The 27,270-nt window shown below is 45.3% G+C and overlaps 1 protein-coding gene across 3 annotated transcripts in view; it reads left to right on the forward strand.

The window, feature by feature from the left end:
* FRMPD4 (FERM and PDZ domain containing 4) overlaps positions 1-22,214 on the forward strand; it is a gene marked incomplete at both ends in the record, with an annotated part of 720,410 nt that extends 698,196 nt beyond the window's left edge. For all 3 annotated transcript variants that reach the window (XM_079764311.1, XM_079764309.1, XM_079764310.1), the window contains 8 exons: positions 800-936; positions 4,745-4,871; positions 8,510-8,599; positions 9,389-9,571; positions 11,560-11,698; positions 16,254-17,318; positions 17,718-19,037; positions 20,884-22,214. In XM_079764311.1, coding sequence (XP_079620437.1) covers positions 800-936; positions 4,745-4,871; positions 8,510-8,599; positions 9,389-9,571; positions 11,560-11,698; positions 16,254-17,318; positions 17,718-19,037; positions 20,884-22,214 — 4,392 coding nt within the window. The remainder of the gene's footprint in view (positions 1-799; positions 937-4,744; positions 4,872-8,509; positions 8,600-9,388; positions 9,572-11,559; positions 11,699-16,253; positions 17,319-17,717; positions 19,038-20,883) is intronic.
* Positions 22,215-27,270: the final 5,056 nt, after the last annotated feature.

Below are 27,270 nucleotides of genomic sequence, written 5' to 3' on the forward strand. Positions count from 1 at the left end.
GCGTCCTCAAACTACGGCCCGCGGGCCACATGCGGGAGTTTTTGCCGTTTTGTTTTTTTACTTCCAAATAAGATATGTGCAGTGTGCATAGGAATTTGTTCATAGTTTTTTTTAAACTATAGTCCGGCCCTCCAACGGTCTGAGGGACTGTGACCTGGCCCCCTGTTTAAACAGTTTGAGGACCCCTGGTTTAAAGTAATAAATAAATGATGACGAAGAGGAAGGTGATGGTGACAGCTGCTAGCACGTGTGAGCTCTCTCACGTGACCAGGGAGAGTTGTCAGGGCTTTCCATGCTGACTAATGTCACCCTCACAACAACCCTGTGAATGGGGAGCAGGATCCATCCCAGTTTACAGAAGGGGAAACTGAGGCGCAGAACCAGGCCCTCTCCCAGTGCCATGCCCCGGTGAGGCGCAGGGATGGGATTGGAAGCCCGGATCCCAAGCCCAGCAGCCTAACTCCAGACACCACCGGGCCGGCGGGGCTTCGTGTGTTCAATTGCAGCACCTGTGTTTGGAAATTCCATACCTTCATCCCTAATTCTTTTTACAAAAAGCTAAATATTGAAATAGCAGCTCGCTCGTCGATGGCTGGTAAATATTTTGCGTGGTCTGTCTGTTTGTGAGCGCGATTCAATATTGACTCGTTGCAAGCAGCGCGGGGCGGGGTGGGGGGGATGTTTCCACATTTAGCCTCCTTGCCTCTGAAGTGAGGGGGGGATGCAGTCACCTGTTCCAACGAGGCTGTGCCTGGGCCCATTCTTTGACGAGCTGCGCCCCCTGCTGGTCTCTCCGCAGAGTTGTAACGATGTGGTCCAGGAGCGATTTGGGCCGGAGCTGAAATACGACATAGCCCTGCGGCTGGCGGCCCTGCAAATGTACATCGCAACCGTGACCACCAAGCAAACGCAGAAAATCTCTCTCAAATACATCGAGTAAGTGTTTCCTGGGAGTCATTGGGGAGACGAAGTCGCTGCCCCCCTTAACGGCCAAGTGCATTTTTGATCTATGTCTATTTGCAAAACTGACCTTGGTTGTGGCCGACCATTGGTTAGACATGGGGAAAATATACGACTGGCATGTTCATCTTGGGCGGAAAAGATCCGTTTCTTACGTCATCCACATTTGGAGAGTTGTGGCTAAAATGAGGGTCATATTGAAAATGAAACACGTTTTTAAACTCCTACACGGACTTGGATCCAAGGCAAGCTTTGGTCTCATCGCTTTTCAGGCGCTAAGCTCACAACATCGCTGTGAGATAAGAAGGGTTTTCACTCCATTTTATTTATTTTTATTATATTTCATTATTTTTTTACAGAGAGGAAGGGAGAGGGATAGAGAGTTAGAAACATGGATGAGAGAGAAACATCAATCAGCTGATCAGCTGTCTCCCGCACACTCCCCACTGGTTATGTGCCTGCAACCAAGGTACATGCCCTTGACCAGAATCGAACCTGGGACCCTTGAGTCCGCAGGCCGACGCTCTATCCACTGAGCCAAACCCGTCAGGGCTTCGCTCCATTTTATAGAGGAGCAAACCGAGGCACAAAAGGCTGAAGTCATTTTGCCCCAGTCGCATAGGCTAGAGAGGGTGGGATTCGAACCCGGGCAGTAAGAGTCCACATTGCACTATAGTTTGTGTGACCATTCGAAGCACCCGTGTTTAGAGAGCGAACTGGACAACCCGAGGTTATTTTAGATGGTCAGCATGCGGCACGAAGAGCAATGTTCTAAGTCTCAGCCGGGAAGGGTGGTGTTCGCAGTAAAGGACTGTGACCACGCGGGGAAGGATGCTACAGGACCACACGTTGCTTCATGAATCCGTGTTTGGGAGACATGCATGCCTGTCTTGCTTGGTACCCACTTAGAGCACCAGTGTACCTGGACCAGAGAAGAGCCCCTCTCCTTAGAAAAGGCAGTTTGTGTCGCCTTCCGTTGATGAGTCTTTTTAAGGGTTGTCCTTGAAAAGACAACCCTCCGTCACCCCATCTGTACAGTCCAAGCATGTCAAACTCGCGGCTGGCAGGCCATATGTTTGACGTGCGAATAAACAAGGCCGCAAGTTTGACATGCTTGCACACTCCCCGTTGGCGAGTGATTCATACCCTAAAGCAGCCAGACCTTCTTAATCCTGGCAGCTCTGGTGCTAAGACAAAGGAACACACATATTTCAAAGTTCATGGCAGGGCTGAAGCTACGTCTCCATCTGACATGAAAAGCCTTAATGTCCCCTCCATCTCTTCCTCCAGCAGATGTACAGGCTCATTGCAATCCCACCTTGCGGTCCCAGGGACTGTCTAAAAGCCATTCTGAATCCCAGGCCCCCAGGGTGACCTCCAGGGGGCGCTGTGGCTTCTTCTCCACAGGCCTGTGAGCTTGTGTTGCGTTTTAGGGATTCTATCCTGGCTGATCATGTGCCCAACCAGTGTCTTCTAAATTAGGGGAGGAACTTGAGAAGGTGTGGCTATTTCTCCTGCTCTAGATCCTCTAAAGAGGGGTAGGAAGACAGCCAGCTGGCGTGGCCCGGTGGTTGAGTGTCGACCTATGAACCAGGAGGTCACGGGTTGATTCCCGGTCAGGGCACATGCCCGGGTTGCGGGCTCCATCCCCAGTGTGGGGCGTGCAGGAGGCAGCTGATCAATGATTCTCTCTCATCATTGAGAGAGAGAATGATTGAGATTCTCAATCATTAGTTTTTGATTGGTAAAAAACTATTCAATGAAAGATCTTGAAAATGCTGGCCCTGTGCGACTGGAAGAAGTCTAACAACACAAGGGCATTTTCCAATTGATATTGGCCATAGAAACTTGGGAGACGCCAATACAAATCACTGCTTATATGGGCAATTCTTTGGTCTTAGGATCTGATCTGAAGTCATTTTTACTTGCCTATTTCTATTCCCTCCTCACCCTGTGGCTTTTTTTATTTTAATTTCTTATAATTGTTCTATTTTGTTATTAGTTGTTGTTGTTAATCTCTTAGTGTGTCTGCTTTATAAATTACACTTCATCATAGATATGTATGTATAGGAAAGAACATAATATATATAGGGTTCAGTACTGTCTATGGTTTCGGACATCCACTGGGGGCTTTGAAATATACTACCCACATTTCCCCAGGTTGAACATGGTCGTCAACAATTTCCAGAGATAACTAACTTGACTAAGAATCTTATAGCATCTACGAGATAATGTTCTCATTATTCATACACCCAGCAAATGTTCATTGAGCATTTTACATGGGATTCACACTGGAACAGTAGAAAGTATAAATTATAATCTTAATCATCCACCAACCTGTGATCTGATCATAAAGACAAGACATAAAGATATGAAAAGTAATGACTTAAAATAATAATACAAGTAGAATTATAAGGTGGCCGCTAAGGACTGCCAAATGATGGATAAAGATAATAAATACAGCCCAGCTGGCGTGGCTCAGTGGTTGAGTGTCAACCTATGAACTAAGAGGTCAGGGTTCGATTCCCGGTCAGGCCACATACCCAGGTTATGGGCTCAATCCCCAGTGTGGAGTCTGCAGAAAGCAGCCAATCAATGACTCTCTATCATCATTGATGTTTCTATCTCTCCCTTCCTCTCTGAAATCTTACACACACACACACACACACACTAGAGGCCCGATGCACGAAATCCATGCAAGAGTAGGCCTTCCTTCCCCCAGCTGCTGGCACCGGCTTCCCTCTGGCACCCGGGACCCGGGCTTCCCTAGCAGCCCTGGCTTCGTCTGGAAGGTCATCCAGTCTAATTAGCATATTACACTTTTATTATTATAGATATTTTTAAAAGATACTAAGTACAAGCTGAGGAGGAGGAGGAAGGAAATGGTGATTGTGAAAAACACCATCTGAGCAGGTGAAGATGAACAGAGCAGGAGAAATAGCCAGCACTTTCTCAGGTTCTTCACATCATTTAGAAGACACTGGTTGGGCACAGGATCAACCAGGACACAGTTCCTAAAATTCAAAATATGGAACCTTAGAATAGGATTGTAGTCATAGGGAAATGGCTTCTTGGTAAAAAACTATTCACCCAGTCCAATTTGTCTGTCTGTTTTCTAATCTATCCATACCTATGAGATGTGTATACTTTCCCATCATACCAGACAAACTTAAAGGTCATGAACCCCGCCCTGACTCCACACCAGCCTCATTCCTCTTCTCCTCCACCCCAAGTCAGAGACATTGATGGAAGGAGTTCGGTAGACACGAACTGGCCGTGTCTCCAGGGAAACAGCCATGGACGAGGGAGATGGGGAGGGGGGAATGGTTAGGGCATGATGAAGGAGTTGCGTCTGTCCTTTTTGGAGAAGAGAGACAGCGTGAGGGGCAGACAGGGAGAGGTGAGAACCAGAATAAACAAAGGGATTGGGAGAAATTGGTCTCAGAAATTCAAGCTCAGATATGTGTGAACTCTAAGAGCCTTGGGGCAGGGGGGGGAGGGGGGCTTGGATGAAGACTCTGCAGTGTCCATTGATCCCAAATGTCTCTTTGCTCTCTGTCTGGAGAGTGAGCGATGTGTTTCTTTGAAAATGCAAACATGTGTATTAACGATCAAATAGTGTTTCCTGAGTGTAAATTAAAAGTTGCTTCCCAAACGGGAGATTTGTCTCCTTTCCCTGCCTTGCCAAGACTTCGCTTGTTCCAACAAACATCAGAGTGCCATTTTGTCTTCGCTAACTCCTCATCAGAAGAATGTGAAATTAAAGCTATGCTCTTTATTGCAGAAAAGAATGGGGATTAGAGACTTTCCTTCCCTCCGCTGTGCTGCAAAGCATGAAAGAGAAGAACATAAAGAAGGCACTTTCACATCTTGTCAAAGCAAATCAGAACTTGGTCCCACCCGGTAAAAAGGTATCACATTTGCATCTTAATAGAAAGTGGATTTTAAAGAGAGAGGCTTGTGTGCATTTTTTTTAAATGTTTAAAATTAGCCCATGGATAAAAGACTTAGCATCATATTTTCAGGAGCAGGAACATTCTAAACTTTTTAGTTTTCACCATTAACATGTTTTGAAGACTAATGAAAAAGAAGTATTCTTATGGAAACCTATTTCTTTCTTCCCAGCTATAGGTTGTATTGTATCGAGGGGAGGGTTGTTCAGATGGGCCCGAAGGAGAACCTGGCATAACCTCTGGTTAGAGCTGTGGTCGGCAAACTGCGGCTCGTGAGCCACATGCGGCTCTTTGGCCCCTTGACTGTGGCTCTTCCACAAAATACCACGGCCTGGGCGAGTCTATTTGGAAGAAGTGGCGTTAGAAGAAGTTTAAGTTTAAAAAATGTGGCTCTCCAAAGAAATGTCAATCGTTGTACTATTGATATTTGGCTCTGTTGACTAAGGAGTTTGCCGACCGCTGGGTTAGAGGATAGACTTGCAAGAACATTGTACATTTCCATCCTGCTCTTGCTTTCCACTCAGACCAGCTCAACGGTGCAGCAGCCATCACGGGTCCCTGCAGGCCGATGCCACATTGACTAAACCAGGGTTCTCTCCATCGGTACCACTGACCTTGGGGACCAGATTATTCTTTGTTGGGGGCTGGGGCTGTCCTGCGCCCTGTGGGGTGTTGAGCAGCATCCCTGGCCTCTACCCGTGAGAGGCTAGGAGCACCCACCCCCTCAATTGTGACAAACGAAGATGCCTCCGGACATGAGTCCTGGGGAACAGAATCACCCCAGGTTGACAGCCAGTGAGTGAGACTTTACTCTTCGAAGGACGATGACATTATTTCTGTGTTCACCATCATTCGTGTTACAATCTTTCGTGTTATCGAGTAGGAGAAACACAAAGGATTTTTTAAAATATACTATTGGTCAGGATAAAGAGCTGTGTTTGTAGGTAATACAAAGCACAGGGTTTCAGGAACCAGGGAGAGAAAGATCTTGAAAATACTGGCCCTGTGCGACTGGAAGAAGTCTAACAACACAAGGGCATTTTCCAATTGATATTGGCCATAGAAACTTGGGAGACGCCAGTACAAATCACTGCTTATATGGGCAGTTCTTTGGTCTTAGGATCTGATCTTAAGTCATTTTTACTTGCCTATTTCTATTCCCTCCTCACCCTGTGGCTTTTTTTATTTTAATTTCTTATAATTGTTCTATTTTGTTATTAGTTGTTGTTGTCAATCTCTTAGTGTGTCTGCTTTATAAATTACACTTCATCATAGATATGTATGTATAGGAAAGAACATAATATATATAGGGTTCAGTACTGTCTATGGTTTCGGACATCCACTGGGGGCTTTGAAATATACTAGTATGTCCCACAGATAAGGGGGGACCATTGTACTCATTTTCTTTATACCACATTGCCACTTTTTAAAATTAAACTACTAGAAGCCCCGTGCACAAAGATTCATGCTAGAATGGGCCTTCCTTTCCCTGGCTGCCGGCACCGCCTTTCCACTCTGGCCCAGCCCCAGAGCCGCCTCTTTCCACTCCGGCCCCGCCTTCCCACGCTGCCCAGAGGCCGGAGGTGGGGTGGAATGCCTGCTCATCGCCATGTCGACGACAATGCAAGCATCCTGCTCGGCGCCTGTGTATGCAAACTAACCGCCATCTTTGTTGGGTTAATTTGCATACTCACTCTGATTGGCTGTGGGCGTAGCGGAGGTACGGTCAATTTACATGTTTGTCTATTATTAGGTAAGATATTGAAGTGACGTTAGTCAACATGCACATACAGGTTTCATGTGTGGATTACTAAGTTACAAAATCTGTATATAGGACCATGTGCCCGCCACCCAAAGTCAAATCTTCTGTCACCTCATATTAGAACCCCTTTCTCCCCCACCCCATGGCTTTTTTAAACAAATAATCTGATTCAACATATTATCGGCACCTTCGGCTTACTTCTGGTTCCTGGAACCATTCAGCTCATAGAAATGTAGCAGGACATCACAGATCAAGATTTTTTAAAATTTCAGATCTGATTTGCCCAAAGCTAATTTCTCTTGACTAACTTGATAGGTGTTTTTTTTTCAAGCCTGGCCCACTGGCTTTCTAATTTGGATGTCTGCTCTAAGATCGATCTATCTACCTGTCCATAAAGGTCATTCCTTCTAGCCAAGGGTGAGTGGTTTGCTTTCGAATCGATTTGCACATTGCTTTGGGTTTTTAAAAGAAATAGGATGGATGAACAGTCCTGAATACCAGTTACATAAAGGGTAGCACACTTAGGTGAGTTAACCATGAGTTGGCAAGTCACCTGTGATTGAAAACAGTCACCGCTACGGAGGGTCTATGCTTGTTGGGAAATCTCACCCCCAACCAACATTCCTGGCACGTGTAGTATGAACCGTGGACTTTTTTTTTTTTTAATCAAGTACTTTTTTTATGTCGTTGGGAATCTACATATTTAAGTCTTTCTGAAGATAAATTTTATCTGGATAAAATTTCATTTGTGAATCATTCATGAATCTCAATAGATTCCTGGAGTCGAATGAATGAAACAGGGACTTAGAGAGCAAGTTCCAACATTTCCACAATGCTTGGATCTCAGGAAGTTCATTTTCCCCTAAACACTTGCAAAGACTGTGAGAAACTTGAGATGGGGCATGTAGAGCCTGTGTAAAGGCTTTCTGTAGATGGCAGGTGTGTATTCAAAACCGCGTACAGCTAGGTCTCCTGTGTGGTGGGAGAATGTACAACAGCCTTTGTCACTGATTGCAATTGGAGACATCACTCGCCTTTGGAAACCTCCTTGTGAGTAGATGTTTCAGTGGACAATTTTATCATCTTGTTCTCACTTTTTAAAACAATAAATATTTTTATTAATTTCAGACAGGAAGGAAGAGGGAGAGAGAGAGAGAGAAACATCAATGATGAGAGAGAATCATTGATTGGCTGCCTCTTGCACGCTCCCCACTGGGGACTGAGCCCACAACCCGGGCATGTGCCCTTGACCAGAATCGAACCTGGGACCCTTTAGTCCACAGGTCGACACTCTATCCACTGAGCCAAACTGGCTAGGGCTTGTTCTCACTTTGTTGAGTGCCCTGGCCCAGCGCACCTGTACTTATGAGTCCCCCATACATTTCCCCAAAATAAAGCAAATTTAATCCAAATGTCCTGTCACCATCCTTCATCAGGAAGCCAAATACAGAGCAATTTTTTTAAATACATTTTATTGATCTTTTACAGAGAGGAAGGGAGAGGGAGAGAGAGTTAGAAACATCGATGAGAGAGAAACATCAATCAGCTGCCTCCTGCACACCTCCTACTGGGGATATGCCCGCAACCAAGGTACATGCCCTTGACAGGGATCGAACCTGGGACCCTTCAGTCTGCAAGCCGACGCTCCATCCACTGAGCCAAACCAGTCAGGGCAAAATACAGAGCAATTTTATTTCGTTTTTCATTATGAGTTCTTGTCACACACGCCTGTTGGCAGTCGTCATCTCGTTTGCCCTTGTTTTCAGCTGGTCTCCGGCAGGAACAGAGTCACACCCGGTGGAGTTAACACCTGATGTTTCTTCTCTCCCCACAGCTCTCTGCCCTGCAAGCCAAGGTCCATTATCTCAAGTTCCTCAGTGACCTTCGTCTGTATGGGGGCCGTGTGTTCAAGGCAACACTAGTGGTAATTTCTTTTCTTTTCTTTTTTTTTTTTTTTTTTTGCTTTTTCTGGAAAGTCATGGAGGCCTGGAAATGTCACTGCATGGGCTGTCTTGAATGAGCTGCTCTTGATGACAGAAAGACATCAGCTGTGAATACTTTCCAGCCTTTGTTTCTAACTCACTGCACCACAGTCTGAACTGTGGGAAGAATTGTGAAACTAGACAACAGCACCGCAGCGTGCCCTGGAAAAAGAAAGGGGAAGACCCAGAAGTGACGTACTCTGACCATGGCCCTCCTTTCCGTCATTAGGCCAAAAGTTGCTTTCACATTAAAAAAAAAATTGTTTTTCATTTCTAAAAACCTCTCATGATTATGAATGTACATGCTATGGTAACATTTACTTTCCACGTTATTCTTAATTTATCAGAGCCTCAATGCAGTCATATATCTGGTTCTTCTAATTGGGTGACTTAGTACAATAAAACCTAGAAATACTTTCTAAAGAATATGTTGTTTTGCCCGGCCAGCATGGCTCAGGGGTTGAGCATCAACCTATGAACCAGGATATCAGGGTTCGATTCCCAGTCAGGGCACGTGCTGGGCTGCGGGCTCCATCCCCAGTGGGGGGTGTGTAGGAGGCAGCCGATCAATGATTCTTTCTCATCATTGACGTTTCTCTTTCTCTCTCCCTCTCCTTTCCTCTCTGAAGTCAGTAAAAATCTGTTAAAAAAGAAAAAGCAGTTTTATAAAAACATTCTCTCGGGTCTTAAAAGTCTAGTATTTTTATATTTTGTCAACGTCCCTTTCTCAGCAGGCAGAAAAGCGCTCGGAAGTGACTCTCCTGGTGGGGCCCCGATATGGCATAAGCCACGTCATAAACACCAAAACCAACCTGGTGGCTCTCTTAGCTGACTTCAGCCATGTGAACAGGATCGAGATGTTTACTGAAGAGGAGAACTTGGTGAGGGTGGAGCTTCATGTCCTGGACGTGAAGGTAAGTCGGCCGGATGTTGGCACATGGCCTGGATTTGAGCAGCTCAGTTGTGCTACGCTGCTGCTACTTACAAAGCAGGTAGAATTGCAATGTGTCCAGAGCATCAAAGACGCGATGTGGTACAGGAAGCAAATCCACCCAACTCACAGGGACAAGTCGCTCTTCTTCCCTGGGCTCAGTTTCTTCATGTCTACATAAGAGAGCAAGCAAGTTCATGTCTGAGGTCCTTTCCGCTCCGGAACGCGTGAGTCATAGAGAGTGGGAGAGACTTTTTGCTTCTAACTTTTTAGAATGTATGAGTCTGGTATAGACAGGGAAATTTTCCCCAACTCTGATTAGAACGCCCACTCCCTTGCGTTAGATTGGGTCCCCTGTGTTTATTCTTTTAGAAAAGCTGAGCATTTGAGTCAGTCTGTCTTTTCGTACTATAGCAATTGGTCCCGATTCCTGTGAATGTCATGGCCATTCCATTTAAAACAACAATCTGAGATCGTCCTCAAGGGGTAAAGCTTTACTCCCCAAACAGAAGTTGTTAGGAAGTGATCAAGGCCCCCTGGCCCCCACCTTCTTGTCCCAGTAATAGATGAGTCGTTGGATTGGGGCATTGTTGATGTATCCAGTGTTTGTATGGAGAAGAGGCACTGACCGGAAGAGGGGCAGTGACTCCACAAAGCAAACACTGTCAACCGGAAGTGCTCTGAGAACAGGCAGGGGGGGACCCACTCCCACCACAGTGGCATGGGCGGAGCGGATTAAGAGGAACTGAGAATATGGGAAAGGGTTTCTACATAGCAGATTGGACAGCATCAGTGCTCTGCAGCAGGAAGAGATGACCTTGAGAAGGTGGAGCTCCGCCATGTTGGCCATGGCCCATGGGATTTCATGGGCTAAACCCAGGGACTCTCTTTGACTTCAATGTACGAGAGTAGACTTGCCATGCCTGCCCTGCTCTATGATCAAAGATGCTGAAAACAATAGCCCATCATGGAAAAAGGATGAATTGGATGCATTCATCACAGACCTGCTAACTAGGGAAAATCTGTCCCAAACAGAAGTGGGTGGCAAGACCCTATTCATGGTTTCCTGCCCGTGAAAATAATTCTGGGGTGGCTTGAGGGGAGACCTCAATTGAAATGGGAGGAAAAGGCAGTTCAGTAAGTAGTAGAGAGGCTTTGGGTGGGAAGTTAGATTCTACCAGTGGCGTCATCAAACCTGGCCAGTGTCCTACAGCTGAGAGCAAAAGCAAGAGGCCTATCATCTCACTATTTCTGTGTCTCCCTGGGTGTCTGCTTTTTTGTTGTTCCCTTATTTCTCTCTTGCTTTGTCTGTCAACAAGAGCGCGCCAGCCCCTCTACCCTTCCTAACTCAATGAGAATAGTTGCTTAAATTGAACACTTTCTTCTCTATATTCCCAAGATCCATGTACCAGGAAATAATAACCTCATTGGTTCCAGAAAGTTTTATTTTTTAGCAAGGCCTTTTCTCAATTCCCATCTCTCCTTTGACTTCCTATTAATTGACAGTTTCTTTTAGAAGCAGCCTCTTTCTGGATCTCTTTGACACTTTTTGTTCAGTCTTAGCAGTAATTTCCACTTCATTTTTACTTCTCTTCAACACTAATTTTCATCATGAACCCAAACTTAACTTCCTATGATTTTTTCAGATTGTGAGTTCAGATCTGCTAACAAACTCTTTACCTATCACTTTTTTAAAATGTTGACTGTTTGGCAACAAAACCAATGTTATTTTCTTTTTGGACTTGGAAAAGATTCAAAATGTCTAGGTTTCAAAATGATGCCACCTACATGTTTCTCAGTAAGGCTCTCTGTGTTACGCCTGACCTTTTCCCCACATTTCTGTTTCTCCGATGAAATGGTTGCTCAATAACTTTTATTGTTTACATTTCCTATGCACAAATGCGGTCGTTGTCACCTGAGGGAAGATAGCCAGGAGAGATGGCTTTAACCAAGTCGTTCTCTTTTGTGTAGCCCATCACGCTGCTGATGGAGTCATCAGACGCAATGAACTTGGCCTGCTTAACAGCTGGATACTACCGGCTACTTGTGGATTCCAGGAGGTCCATCTTTAACATGGCCAACAAGAAAAGTGCCGGGACCCAGGAAACAGGTATTCTCTCCCTAAATTCACAAAGCAGTGACTCCCCTTCCTATCCACTTGACCAAAACAATAAGGATCTTTCTTTTATATATATATATACATATACTAGAGGCCCGGTGCACGACATTCGTGCACTCGGTGGGTGGGGGGGGAGCTGTCCCTCAGTCCTGCCTGTGTCCATTTACAGTCCTGGAACCTTTGGGGGATGTCCAACGGATGGGGAGTGGGCCTAAGCCGGCAGTCGGATAGCCTGAGCGCTGCTGCGGAAGCGGGAGAGGCTCCCACCACTGCCACTGCGCTCACCAGCCATCAGCCGGGCTTCTGGCTGAGTGGCACTCCCCCTGTGGGAGCACACTGACCACCAGGGGGCAGTTCCTGTGTTGAGCGTCTGCCCCCTGGTGGTCAGTACACATCATAGTGACGGGTCATTCCACCATTCGGTTGATTTGCTCATTACCCTTTTATTATATAGGATATATGTTTTTATTGATTTTTACAGAGAGGAAGGGAGAGGGATAGAGAGATAGAAACATCAATGAGAGAAGGACATCATCGATCAGGTGCCTCCTGCACACATCCCCCATGGGGATCAAGCCCGCAACCCGGGCACGTGCCTTGACCAGGAATCGAACCAGTGACCTCTTGGTTCCTGGGTCGACATTCAACCACTGAGCCACAGTGGCTGGGCAGGATTTTTCTGGAAAAGTTAAAATCGTATGCATAAAAATCTAATGTCCAAATTTAACATAAGAGCCTTCAAGTCTATCTATATGGCCTAATTATTTTCTCTGACAATGTTGATTTCAGCATCACATTTTACATGTCACTCGGAAATGCGGGGGCATATGCTACAAAAGCAGGGATTTGATGACTGTGATGGGAGTGAGCATCAGTCTGTTTGGCTGGGTTTTAATGTCTCCCTCTCCTAGGAGTCAACATGCAGAGAACTGACAATAGCGTGCCCCATCGGAAGGGGGAGCCCCTCCTTGAGGTGCTCTAGGCGCAGACCCCTGGGACCCTCCTCAGGCATCCGATTTAGCTCCAGGATTTAGAAACTCTCCCAATAGGACGACTTGGGTATCACCCAGGACTTGGATTTGGGGCTTTAGCTCTGTATTGGGAGCTTCAAGATCACAAGCATATCAAATACTTCAATGTTGCCACTTGACAGGGCAAAATAAACCCGAAGTGAGGACAAGGAGGGCTGCAAACATGACATTGGCAGTGTCTCCGAGGGTGGGTGGTTTTCGTTTGCTTTGCAGCTGTTTGCTTCAGTGTTTGACCTTTCCTCGTCTCCAGGGGACGCTCAGTAAATGTGGCTGATGGACAGACACCAACTATTCGAGCCAAATCTCCTGACCCATGAACAATGGCTAATTGCATTTCGTAATAGTCTGATTGGGTTCCGTAATAGGGCTTCTGTGGAAGAAAGGGACATTTCTTAAGAACAAATTCCATCTTCGGTGTTTCTGAGGGCAAGGAGGAAGAAGAGGAGGAAAATTCTCTTGCTTTTACACAGCAGGAACCATAAATGATTACTCCAGAAATGTACTGTGATGTGGAAACACACACACAGAGACAGACTCGCAGGCAGTATATGATGATGGCTGGTTAGATGGCAGCAATGCCAGTCACAGGATAAAGGGGAGCCAGAGGGAAAGAAAGAGATGGGCAAGGCATGCCCAAAGCAACTTGGACTTGAGACTAGATTTAATCCAGCCCCACCTTGAAATGCCTGTGTGTTGTTGTTTTTTTAAATTTTTATTTATTTATTTATTTATTTTTAATCTTTATTGTTGAAAGTATCACATCTGTCCCCTTTCTCCCTATTGACCCCTTATAGCCCTCCCACCCCCCACCCCAGGCCTTCACCACCCTATTGACTGTGTCCATGGGCCATGCATATATGTATACAAGGTCTTTGGTTGATCTCTTACCACCCACCCACCCTCCCCCACCTTCCCTCTGAGATCCGACAGCCTGGTCCACGCTTCCATGTCTCTGGATCTATTTTGTTCATCAGTTTATTTTGTTCATTGGATTCCACATGAGTGAGATCATGTGTTAATTTGGGGTTTTTGTCATTTGTACAATTGGGATTTAAAACCTAGCTTTCAAGGTAAGAACTAGAAAAAAGAAATCTTATGTGCCATCCCTAAAACGATGCTCAGTGCCTCTACTAATAATTGGCAGTGGGGCCCTAACTGGTTTGGCTCAGTGGATAGAGCGTCGTAGGCCTACGGACTAAAAGGTCCCAGGTTCGATTCTGGTCAAGGGCATGTACCTTGGTTGTGAGCACATCCCCAGTGGGAGGTGTGCAGGAGGCAGCTGATGGATGTTTCTCTCTCATCGATGTTTCTAACTCTCTATCCCTCTCCCTTCCTCTCTGTAAAAAATCAATAAAATCTATTTAAAAAAATAATAATTGGCAGTGGGGAAAAAAACAGAAATGGAAAAAATTCATAATGAAAATGACAGAAACACAGAAAGGAATGGAAGACAGACATAAGACAAGGAAAGACCCTGAGAGACACAGATGATTAGAAATAAATAGGGAGGGAATGAAACGGAGGTGGTGAGTATTGGTGGGTTTGGTGGGGAACATTTTTAGGACCACGTGTTTTCACTGACTAGGAGGTTTAGAGCAATTTAACGCCGACCTTTGAAATTCCGAAGAGCAGTTGAGCAACTTAACACGATCCTTTAACATTTGAAAACCAGTTTTTGGCTTTGTATTTTCAAATCTTAAAGTTTATCTTGAAAATATAACCTTTTGCAGGTGCACGTAGAAGAGCAGACAGACCACTCTAAGACTGGTTACAGCAGGAAGGGCCTGGGTTCTGCCCACTTTCTAGTGACTCCCAATGTAATGTTTAATGAAATTTCAAGAGGCAAAAACTTAGTTCCAGAAAGTATTATCACCGCGGGGGAAGAGTGGAATTTCAACCTTTCAGTAATTTCTCCCAGTTCTACAGTGAGAATGAGGGTGAGGGCACATGTTGCAAGTATCTCTCTCCACTCTCAGAGAGAGAGAGGAATTGAGAGGCAGAGAGCATGCGCACGAGTGTGTGTGTGTGTAAGAAGGGAGGACAAGGGAGAGAAGATGGCATACTCCAATTGCCTTGCTTTTAGCCTGCTAACCTATTCAGTTTTCTTGTTGGTTTAATTCAGGAGTTGGCAAACTATGGCCCATGTGCCACATCTTGTTCTTGTAAATAAAGTTTTATTGGAACTCAGGTATGCACATTGTATTAGTTTCCTAGGGCTCTGTAACAAAGTAGGTCAAACTTATGGGCATAACATCAGACAAACTTATTCTCTCACAGTTTTGGAAGCTAGAGGTTCAAAATCCAGGGGTTTGCAGGAGGCAGCCGATCAACGATTCTCTCTCATCATTGATTTTTTTTTTCTCTCTCTCTTTCCCTTCCTCTCTAAAATCAATAAAAACATTTTTTTAAAAGAAATACCCTTGAAGGGCAAACAAAACAATAATTTTTAAATTAGGATTTTGCTGTTTAGTTCACGCAGGCCATCAAACAAGTCTTCAGAAAGTTCTCATGACACAAATAAAAATTGAAATTAGTCAAAGTATTAACTATGCTTGGAAATAGCAGAGAGAAGTACATTACCTCTGCGGGCTCCACCTTCTGCACCATATGCGCATGTGCGTACAGGCATGGGTACTAACATTCATAGGGCTATATAAACATCCACTAGGATATAAAAGAGCTGAAGAGAGAGGTTTTCGTGTTATCATTCCAATAGTTATTATTACATTATATTTTATTGATATATTTTATTATTGCATGATCATTCCAATATCTTCTAAGATACATGGCAGAAGTATGTGGATCCTTGCCTTTCTCTTAACTCAATGAGGAAAAAGGCCTACATCTTCCTCTACAACGTGGGTAATGTTAGATCTCGCTTGACAAAGTAAAGGGCAATTCATTTTCTGGAATAACAGCCTATTGCACTGCCACCTTTAAGGATTTGAAAAGGCATGTTTCATATTCACCTTCACAGATGGACGTGAGGTCTTTTAATAATAGAACTAAGAGTCAGATGGAATTAAGCTATAGTTCCCTACTCTCAGATGGTATTATATTTTATCAAATAGCAATGATAATTTATGCAATACCAATTCTGTTACGGTCGATTCTCCTAACCAAGGAATCCTTACACCCGAGGCCTAAATCGACCACTGCCATATTTGGAAAGCTCAGTAACCCTGTTTTCATAAAAGTGATGTTACAAGCCATTAAATTAAGAAACAGCCCAGCCGGCATGGCTCAGTGGTTGAGCATCGACCTATGAACCAGGAGGTTCGATTCCCGGTCAGGGCACATACCCGGGTTGCGGACTTGATCCCCAGTCGGGAATGTGCAGGAGGCAGCCAGTCCATGATTCTCTCCCATCATTGATGTTTATACCTCTCTGTCCCTCTCCCTTCCTTGCTGAAATCAATAAAAACAGATTTTAAAAAAAGAGAGAGAGAGAGAGACGAGGCCCCCGGAAATCAAACAGCACTGTAATGTGTCTTTGCATGATTCTTTCTCCTTAGGAACTGAAAATAAAGGAAAGCTTAACATCCTTGGCCCTGATTGGAACTGTATACCCCAAATGACCACCTTTATTGGCGAAGGGGAGCAAGAAGCCCAAATCACATATATAGATTCCAAACAGAAGACGGTGGAGATTACGGATGGCACCTCGTGTCCGAAAGACCACCGGCACGTCTACATAGCCAACACCTATAATCCGGATGAACTCAACCCGCAGCTGGCGCCGCCGGGGGACGCTCCGTGCGAGGCCGACTACAGGAGTCTCGCTCCGCGGTCCCTGTTGACCTTCTCAGGCCCAGACACTCTAAAGAAAGCCCAGGAGTCTCCGCGGGGAGCCAAAGTGTCCTTCATCTTTGGAGATCTCGCCATGGACGATGGCATCAGCCCCCCAGCTCTCAGCTACGACAGACTCCTGGACGAGAGCCCGGAGCTGCTGGAGAAGCAGACGAACCTCTACATGAGAAGTGCCAACGACGTGAAGACCCTGGACCTCAGCCCCGACGCGGACAACATGCCGTTTGTGGACAACTCCGTGTACGCGAACATTGGCGACGTGAAGGCCTTCGAGGCCACCCCGGGCATCGAGGAGCCCCTGCTCCATGACATCTGCTACGCGGAGAACACCGACGACGCGGAGGACGAGGACGAGGTGAGCTGCGAGGAGGACCTCATGGTGGGGGAGATGAACCAGCCGGCCATCCTCAACCTGTCCGGCTCCAGCGACGACATCATCGACCTCACGTCCCTGCCGCCTCCGGAAGGGGATGACAACGAGGACGACTTCCTGCTGCGGTCCTTGAACATGGCCATCGCCGCCCCCCCGCCCGGCTTTCGAGACAGCTCCGACGAGGAGGACTCTCAGAGCCAGGCAGCCTCCTTCGACGGCAAGGGGCCCAGCGGCGGCGGCCTGCAGAACGACGAGATCCCCGTGTCCCTCATCGACGCGGTGCCCACCGGCGCCGAGGGGACGTGCGACAAGGGCCTGGACAAGCCGGCCGCCCCCCCGCTGGGGACTCTGGGAGCGCTGTCCGTGTCGGAAGAGCAGCAGACCAGTAACAATTCAGGTGCTTTCACGATCGTTACGTTCATTCACTGACAAGCACCTCATCACTCATCCCATCGAGCCATTTGCCCTCGGAGCCCCGTGTGTGCTGTTCTCCATCTCACGCATGTCCCATTTCATCCATGTGCGGGCACTCCCATCGTGGCTTTTGTGTGTGTGTATGTGGTTTCTTTTGTTCCTTTTTTAAAAAAATAAAAATAAATACATACCTGTGGCACGCTTTCCCCCCATGTCTGGAACATCCGTGCAATAAACTCCGAGTCCTCCCCGACAGGGGACACGCGCGTTTGGTTCGGTTCGGTTCGGTTCTGTTCTGAGTCGCAATGCTCCCATTCCCGCCCGCGGCTCCCGGGGCCTCTGCCGCAACCATTAATCGCCTCTTGTTTCTCACGGCATGCAGGTGTAGCCATCTTGAGGGCTTACAGCCCCGAGTCTTCCTCAGACTCGGGCAATGAGACTAACTCCTCCGAAATGACGGAGAGCTCGGAGCTGGCCACGGCGCAGAAGCAGTCCGAGACGCTCTCCCGCATGTTCCTGGCCACGCCCGACGGCTACCACGCCCTCGCCGAGGAGCAGACCGAGTTCTCCACCTCCACCTCCACCTCCACCTCCAAGGCCCCTGCCGGGGGGGCCCTGCCCCCCAAGCCCCCCCACGCCCTGGCCGCCCGGCCCGGGGCGGACCTGCCGTCCAAAGTCGTGCCTTCCAAGCAGATCCTGCACTCGGACCACATGGAGATGGAGCCCGAGACGATGGAGACCAAGTCGGTCACGGACTATTTCAGCAAACTGCACCTGGGCTCGGTGGCGTACTCCTGCACCAGCAAGAGGAAAAGCAAGGCGCCCGACGGGGAGGGCAAAGCGCCCGCGAACGGGGCGAACGGGACGGCGCCGGGGAAGAAGCAGCCGGGGGCCAAGGCCGCCGAGGCGGAGGAGGACGCCAAAGGTAAATTTGGTACCGTGTCTGCCAGGGACGGTCAGCGCCTGGGCCCTTTTAACCTGGAGAGAACTGCCTTCCGCAAGGACAGCCAGCGATGGTACGTGGCCACGGAGGGCGGGCCGGCCGACAAAGGCGCATTGGAGGCGGCCACGGGGATCTTCCCGCGAGCTCCTGGCCTGGGGACAAGGGAGGCCGAAGGGAAGGATGAAGGGGCTCCCCGTGGGGAAGCCGCCGCGGAGGTTTCAGGCCTCGGCCAGCGGGACCACTTCTTAACGGACGTGACCTGTGTCTCTTCAGCCAAAGACTTAGACAACCCCGAGGACGCCGCCCCGCCTGCCGGTGACCGTCCTGCTCAGCTGGCCGGCGCAGACGAGAGCGTCGCCCACCTCTGTGACTACCACTTGGCCAAGCGGATGTCATCGCTGCAGAGCGAGGGCCATTTCTCCCTCCAGAGCTCGCAGGGCTCGTCGGTGGACGCGGGCTGCGGCACGGGCAGCAGCGGCAGCGCCTGCGCCACCCCCGTCGAGTCCCCGCTCTGCGCCTCCGCGGGGAAGCACCTGCTTCCGGAGACCGCGGGCAAAGGCGGGCCTTACGCTCCTTCCGAGGAGAGAGCCACGGGGCTTCCCAGCCACGGAGCCCCCTTTAAGGAATCACACCCTCAGACGGAAGGGGTGTGTCCCCGGATGACAGTGCCTGCCCTGCACACAGCCATTAATGCTGAACCCCTGTTTGGGACTTTGAGAGATGGATGTCACCGGCTCCCCAAGATTAAGGAAACCACAGGTACAGAAATGAGGGATTTAGCGCTTTGCCTGATCCACCAGGAGCGTGGAAACCAAACTCACGACAGACCTAGAAACATGAAATCTGGCCCTAGCCGGTGTGGCTCAGTGGATAGAGCGTCGGCCTGCAGACCAAAGGGTCCCGGGTTCGATTCTGGACCAGGGCAGTTACCTTGCTTGCAGGCTCCTCCCCGGCCCGGGCTCTGGTCGGGGCTCGTGCAGGAGGCAACCGATCGATGTGTCTCTCTCACATCGATGTTTCTCTCTGTCTCTCCCTCTCTCTTCCACTCTCCCTGAGAATCAATGGTGGAGATGGCACTGCTCTTTAGAATCTTAATCTGTTCTTGCTTTCAGAATCTGAGGGAGCAATATTTGTTTCTAAATTATAAATGTAGACTTTCAGCAGTGCCCAGGGTGACTTTTGATTGCAAGATGATATAGCTTAGAATCACAGAACGGTTTGATTTCCTTTTTAAGATGTTGGATTTCTGATTTTGCCATTGCATTTTTGAGAGGCAAGGAAGGATCATAGAGCAGGGGGGTCAGGGAGATTGGAGGAACTGGGGGAGATCGTTCACCTTTCAGCAATAGTTACAGATTCCTCTTGACTCTGTAAGACTCCTAGAGGAATATGCTGACGTGTTAATGAGAGCTTATATTGGTTAATGTCTATTCCTGCTCTTTTAAGATTATCTACTTTCTCAAAACCCACTACTCAATTTAAAAAAAAAAAAAAAAGGCCCTAGCCTGCTGGCTCAGTCGGTTAGAGCACCGTCCCCATACACCAAGGTCACGGGTTCAATCCTCAGTCAGGGCACATACAAGAATCAACCAATGAATTCATAAATAAGTGGGACAGCAAATTGATCTCTCTCTCTCTCTCTCTCTCTCTCTCTCTTTTTCTCTCTCTCTGTCTCAAACCTAAAATCAATTTTTAAAAATATATTTTTATTGATTTCAGAGAGGAAGGGAGAGTGAGAGAGAGAGAGAAACATCAGTGATGGGAGAGAATCATGGATTGGCTGCCTCCTGCACGCCCCCTACTGGGGATCGAGCCCACAACCCAGGCATGTGCCCTTGTCTGGACTCGAACCCAGGACCCTTCAGTCCACAGGCCAATGCTGTATCCACAGAGCCAAACTAGCTAGGGCTAAAATCAATTTTTTTAAAACCCACCGCAGGCTTCACCTGCCATGGGAAACCCACCTATGAATTTACATAATTCATCACCGAACTGTTATCTTTATCTCTAAACTAATTAGAGCATGCTTTCACCAACTTACCTCTTCTCACAAAAATTCTGTGAAATGGAGATTTTCTTCACATAATTTGCCCAGTGTCTCCACTTCAAAACCTGTACCAGGAGAATTTCATGGGACCCTCTTTCAAAGGCGAGCTAATATAATTTGCATTCAGTAAATTAGGCCACTTGTTTATAAAAAATTAACAGATGCCAGGATTAACCTAACTCCCATGAAATGAAACGTCAGTGTCATAAACATGTTTGAATAGTTTATACCTAGAATGTGTGTTTTCTAATTATGTGTCTAAACTTTGACAGGTAAATGGGAGCAAAACAATTAATGTAATCCCATTGTCTCCCTGGAAACATTGGGGATTTCTAGACAATTCCAAATAAATCAGTAGTCTAAGAAATAACAGACTACAGTGTTTTTTTAATGTGATCTCAGAAGGCAGTCTTTGGAAGGCGGGGGGACCCTGACAAATGGCAGCCCTTCTAGAATGCATCCTTGGGAAATAGCAATCATCGCAGAGAGATGTAGTGAATTGACCGCCATAAGATGTTTAATGATTCTCTCTATTTTTTTCTACTACCCCTAGTGTAGCTTTGACAGAGTCTGGGAAGGAGAGACGAGGAGGCATGCCTTCAGTGTGGTCTCAATATCCTGAAGCTGGTCCCATCCTGCTACCATCAAACATTCACTCGGAATCAAAGGTGCCAATTCCAAATCAAGACCCCAATGATTTCTCCCAAGCATACCGGGCCTATGGAGGGGCTGTGAGCTGGCAGCCGCTGGATGTGAGAGGGGAGAGCCGTGGGACACCCCCCAGCCAGAGGGCTCTGAGACGTAGCAGCAGTATCCTCTCAGGATGTGTAGGATTGGAAACCTTCCGAGAGAGAACCAAGGGTACAGTCAGCGTAAAGTGTCCAGGTATCACAGAAGCACAGGAGGCCACTTCAGAAAGGCGAGCAGAACTCCCCCTGGGAAAGAAGCTCACCAAAAGTTTTTCCCAAAGCTCGATGCACTTTAGCTCTGACGGGAAGGCTCCCAAGGGGTCCCCGGTGGCTCACAAAGACTCAAAGCTGTATAAGACACTACCTTTGAGGAAGCTGGAGGGCAGCAATTGGAGATGCCGGGGACCTTTCAGCTACTGCTTCCTAAACCGAGGGCAGGAGGAAGATGAGGATGAGGATGAGGATGAAGAGGAGGGAGAACCCACCCACCGGGTCTCTTGCCTCTTTCCACTACAGATGACTAAAGCCATGCCAGAACCAAGCAGCCCACCCCTGGCTGTTGGGATTCAGAAGCAAGAAGGGGAGCTGTCCAGGTGTCCAGTGCTGAAGGTCTGGCCAGAAGACCTGAGTGGCCCTGATGACATGGACTTCAGCAACCTGGCTTTTGATGCCCGGATTGCAAGAATAAGTGCCCTAAAGCAGAGCACATATGCAATGCCCGATGGGTTCCTCGCAGCCCAGAATGATGCCAATGAGCTGCTCTGCCTTGTCAGGGCAACCAAGGGGAAGAGAGAGGAGTCGCGCCCTGAAGCATATGACCTTACACTTTCTCAGTACAAGCAACTGTTGTCCATTGAGTCCAGACAGTTAGGAAGTGCCTGTAGGAAGATGGCGATGGCCGAGAAAAGCCCAGACGAGATGCTCCTAGCGATGACTTCCAGCTTTCAAGTGCTCTGTTGCCTAACGGAAGCTTGCATGCGATTAGTGAAAGTCGTGAGCTCCGAAACACAGCGGCAGGAAATTGTAGTGAAGATCGATGAAGTGGTCATCAACTACATTTGCCTCCTGAAAGCTGCCGAGGCAGCCACAGGAAAGACCACTGGGGATCCCAGTGTCGGGCTGTCGATGCGACATTCAACCACCATGGCCGCCCTCGTAAGCACACTAACACGTTCTCTCAAGATGCTTTTAAATAAATAAAGTGTGAAAGTCACATCATAATCTACCTTTGCAAAGCCATACATGAACTTTTATTTACTTTCTTTCTTGTACGATGAACAGATGTCTCCTTTCTTCTCTCTGTATATTTTGTTATTTTGTATAAAAAGGAGATAAAAGGTCACATTGGTGAAACGTTGAAATGTACTAATCAGATGCATTCTGTTTATATTATACATATATACGTGTAAAAGAACTATACAAGGCAGTGATGACATTTGGCTATTTTTCTTATAGTCAAAACTCGGGGGATATGAAGTGAAATTTTAAATTCTACCATGTTAGAGCAAAACAGTAAATCCCATCTCCTTTCCTTCCAAGCAGATACTTGGAGACCATGTCGTTCATATTTAGAAGTAAAAAAAAAAAAAAAGAAAGAAAGAAAGAAAGAAATCACAATGTATATAAAACAGTACTTATGTTTTAAAATTATGATTTTTAAGCATTGGAAATAGCAAAAAGACATTTAAAATTCAAGAAGCTATTAATGAATTATTAGAGAAGATATATAATAAATTAATTTTTTGCTCATAGCGTTTGGTTATCTGATGCTTTCTTCCAAGAATCCTACATTTTTCATTTTGGCTTATTCCATTTGGGTTCAAAAAGGGTGGAGGTGGATTCTATTGTGTCAACACAAATGCTCTGCCTGATGTTCCAAGAATTAAAATACTTCCCAATAGAAGAACAGAGAGAATGATGGGCAGGTTCCTGGGTAATACCTAGTTATAGATTATCTAATTACATAAAATGAAAGAATAATACTAAAATTAATTTTTTGATGAAAAGACGGATCTGCTTTGACTAAATGTCAAAATACGTAAACCAAAGACATCATCCACCTCCCCAACTCAACCATGAAATTCAGAATTCCCTTAAGAGTGACAGAACATTTAGTAAAGTATTTGCAAAATTACAAAAAAAAAAGGAACATTTGATGATTATTTAAAGCAAGTGCAGATCCAGTTATGTAAAGCAGACTGCACCAGCCTGAGTCCCATCGCAGATTGCAGCTCTCAGCATCACAGAGCTCCACGGCGCACCTCTACCGGGGCCAATACTTCCAACCCAACTTGGAATTACAGCCTAGCGCTGGGACAAAATTTCAAATCTGGAATGTTCAGAAAATCAGAGAGAGATGGCTACTCTAATATAGAAGCCATGATTAAACAAATAAGTATTTATTAAATGATCTAATCTGGATTGGCTTATAGATATATGAAAGTTAAAAAAAAACAAAACAACAAGTGGTCAATTTGACCACTTATGGTAAAACTGATAGAATGCAAAGAAGTTTTCAGAACTGTCGTCTCTCTCAAAATGTATCTTTGGGTCAAAGCAAAAGAATGCAAACTCTGCAATTGTAAAATAAAAATGACATGTACATATATAGTTCATGGATCATTTAGTGCTCAAGCTACACACACTCCTATTTATGTGCGTGGCTCCTTAAAATATGACTGGAGTACATGCCAAGTACAGATATTTCCATTTTTGTCGCCTACTGGACAGGAGGCATAACACAGTCTACAGTCGCTGTCTCTCATCAGTCGTTCTATAGAGACTCAATAACAAAAGTCACACATAGTTGTAGATGGTAGCATACAAAAGGAGTTTAGACATGTGTTATTAAAAATAATGTTTGAATAAAACATTATTTTATTACAATTCTAAATATTGATGTTTGATATTGAGAAATATTAATGGTGTTTACTGTGGAAATTTTTGGTAAATATTCTGTGTACTAAAATACTAACATTAATAGGATGTGTGTTCGATGTCAGACAATGTGCTGAACATATCACATATATTATCTCATTTAATCATCACAGCAATCTTATGGTTGGACACTGCCATTAATTCCCTATGGAGGCAGTATTGTTACGTAGTTAAGGACGTGGGGTTTGAGGTCAGAAACTTGATTTAAGTTTGAACTCTGCCATTTTCTAGCCCTCTTATCTTGGGAAAGCCAATCAGTTTTTTTTTCTGTGTCTCATAGGGTTGTCATGCGTTTTCAGTAAAATTATGTATGTAAAGTTCTTACCACAACACCTGACAGATTAAATAATTAATGTTAGATTTTATTATCATCATAATGATTGTGTTAAATACAGTGCCCAAGAGAATATGTGGGGATATTTGCTTAAATGCATATTGTATCCTGACTCCATGTGCAGAATACATTATGTGTGTTGCATATGTGCAAATGAAATGTCCAAAGAAGGGATGCTCTTTGTTCAAATCACATATTCAGTTGGAACAACTTCTTTGTTCATTTCCGTTCTTTGAGAGGCCTCCGCGAATTATCTCTGGGTCTTTCTAATCCATTTCCCGTTAGCTGTGGGTGCTCCAATAACTTTCTGTTTCTTATAAACAAACTCTTTACTACTTAGAAAACCTTAAGGGGCCCCCCACTCACCACACATGGGATCCTAAGTGGGGTACATGTCCACTAGAGTATAGGAAGAATGATTTTGTGTTGATTTTTCTCTAGCCTTTTTTTATGTTTGCATATATTTTATAATGGCATAATAGTACAGTGGTATATGTACATCATTTTAAATAAATAAATGAATTAACAAGCATATGCCTGGTGAATGTATGCAAAAAGAGTGTCGCAGGTAGGGTTGCATTTACTCAAGTTTGGAGACCGCTGAAGTAGAGAATAGAAATTCCTTGTACTTGAGGTTCTTGACATTTATTCCCCAGCCTCATTTTTCAATTTATCACCTCTCATTTTTATTAATTTTTTTATCATAAAATGTTCAAGCATACACAAAAGTAGGCACAATGATAGAATGAACCAATATGTACTCATCACATACCAATTCATGTCTAATTTATTTTCTCTTTCTACACATGTCCTTCCACACTGTATATATTAGCAAATCTCTGACATTATAGCATTTAATCCATGAATATTTCAGTAAGAACTTTCTATAGATAAGAACTTTTCAACTTAATCACAATGCCATTTTCACACTTTTAAGAGTTATTAAATATTACAGAAATAAATTATGAAGAAAGTGAAAATCCCTATAAACCCAACCCCAAAGACAGTCATTGTCAACAATTTAGGGCATCTTTTTTCAATTTTTTTCTGTATATATACTCATGTTATTATTATTGTATGTGTTTATGGACTTAACTTTGGACTTAGCAAGTTGTTCTGACCACATTTGCCTTTCTGTTTGAGTCTCAGATGCACCATGTTTTCTGTAGGTGGATTGGCCAAAATGGATACGATTGACACGCACAAAAATACTGTATAACACTCAGATGAACAACCACCATAGCATCAGGCTTATAGTAAATCCAACAACTCATGCAATTGCCTCAGACATTAACATTAACACAGACTCACTCCCAGGCCCAACCAGAATTAGTCTAATCACAAAATAAATTATTTTTCCAGAAAAGAAAGATAATCTTGAAATGAGCAGCTACAGCAGCACTACAATGGGTCGATTCCTTTTGCTATGTATTTCATCTTTCATTAGGACTCATCTTAGGAACAACGATCTTCACTTATGTTCCTGTTACATACATTTCTAAATGCCAGCTATTGTTTTGGTGTTACTTCTGAGCTACTCGGGATGGCACTAATTTATTCCTCCTGGGTTACTCTTGATTTGGCAATGGGAGAAGTTTGCTCTGTGACTAATTTTCGCCATTCATAATTATGTTAATGGTTTTTGAAATCAGAGAAAAAGCAAAATCAGCCATGATTAGGTGATTCCTATCACTTCCAGACATTTAGAAATCTTCACAGGGCTAAAAAATACATGGATATCACACTGTTTATCTCTAACCTGATTTTGTCTCTGCTTGGAAAGTGATCAGTTTTTTGGGGGATGTATTTGGGTGTACAGAGGTTTGGGTGTATAGAGATTTAGGGGAGGTGTTTGAGTAGATAGTTGTGTGTGTTTGGGTGAATAGTGGTATAGGTATAGGGGAAGTGTTTGAGTAGCTAGTTGTGTGTGTTTGGGTATATAGTGGTGTAGGGGAGGTGTTTGAGTAGAGTGTGTGTGTGTGTGTGTGTGTGTGTGTGTGTGTGTGACTAGTTTTTGGTTTGGCTTCCTAGATTTCAGAGTTAGTTTGCCCTCTGGCAGTCCCAAGATGATGATAAAACTTTCTTTTTATAACATCCCAAATCTTTCTTTAAAGTCAGATTGCAGAAATCGCTTCTCAGCTTTGAAAGATCAAAGCGTCAGAACCTTACCTTTTATAAATGGCATTTTCATTCATAACAACCTGAACCAGAAAACTTGGATACTCTTTAGTTATTTCACCTAGTCCCTGGCCGACCCCTCTCACTTTTTAATTTCAAAGTCTATATATAGGAAATCCATGGAAGAACAATTCGTGTCTTTATCAAATATTTCTGCTGCACAGAATAATGGAACGAATTAAATCCTGCACCACTGAAAGAAGTAGATAACCCAGTAGCTTATCCCAAGTAGCTTATTTCACCATTCAGCCTGAAATTAACCTGCTGCCTTCAGCTAAACTGACTCTAATCTTTCCTCCACATTTTTAATTGCATCTCAATTTTCTGTTGCACATTAATTCTAAAGCGCTGAGGTGTGGTGTGTTTTTTCATTGTACCTGTTAAGTCTCATTTTCCACTCCACACTTTGGACTCAAATTCTATGCCATTTGCAGCAGCAGCATCCACAACTTTAGGCAGAGTTAGCTCTGGGATTCTGGAAGCTAAGCCTTCTTGGTAACCGCCAACCAAGTAACGTTTCTCCTGTTTTCATTTTGATTAGTACTCTTTGCACATCTTATCCTTTCGCTAAATGATCCATGACTCCTGTCACCCACTTAGAAGCTGGATATGTGCATTCATTCATTCAAATAGCTATTAACAACTCCCTAATCTGGGCAGACGTTGTGCTAGGTGCTGGGGGTGGGGTACAATGGGGAACATAATTGACATGGTCCCTGCCAAAAATTCTAGAATGGGTAAATCCCTTGTCATGTGTGAAGAAAGGAAGGGACTCGGAGTGAGTCAGCACGCAGGCAGTGTTTACTG

Source organism: Cnephaeus nilssonii (assembly GCF_951640355.1).
Source record: "Cnephaeus nilssonii genome assembly, chromosome: X".
Taxonomy (NCBI): domain Eukaryota; kingdom Metazoa; phylum Chordata; class Mammalia; order Chiroptera; family Vespertilionidae; genus Cnephaeus; species Cnephaeus nilssonii.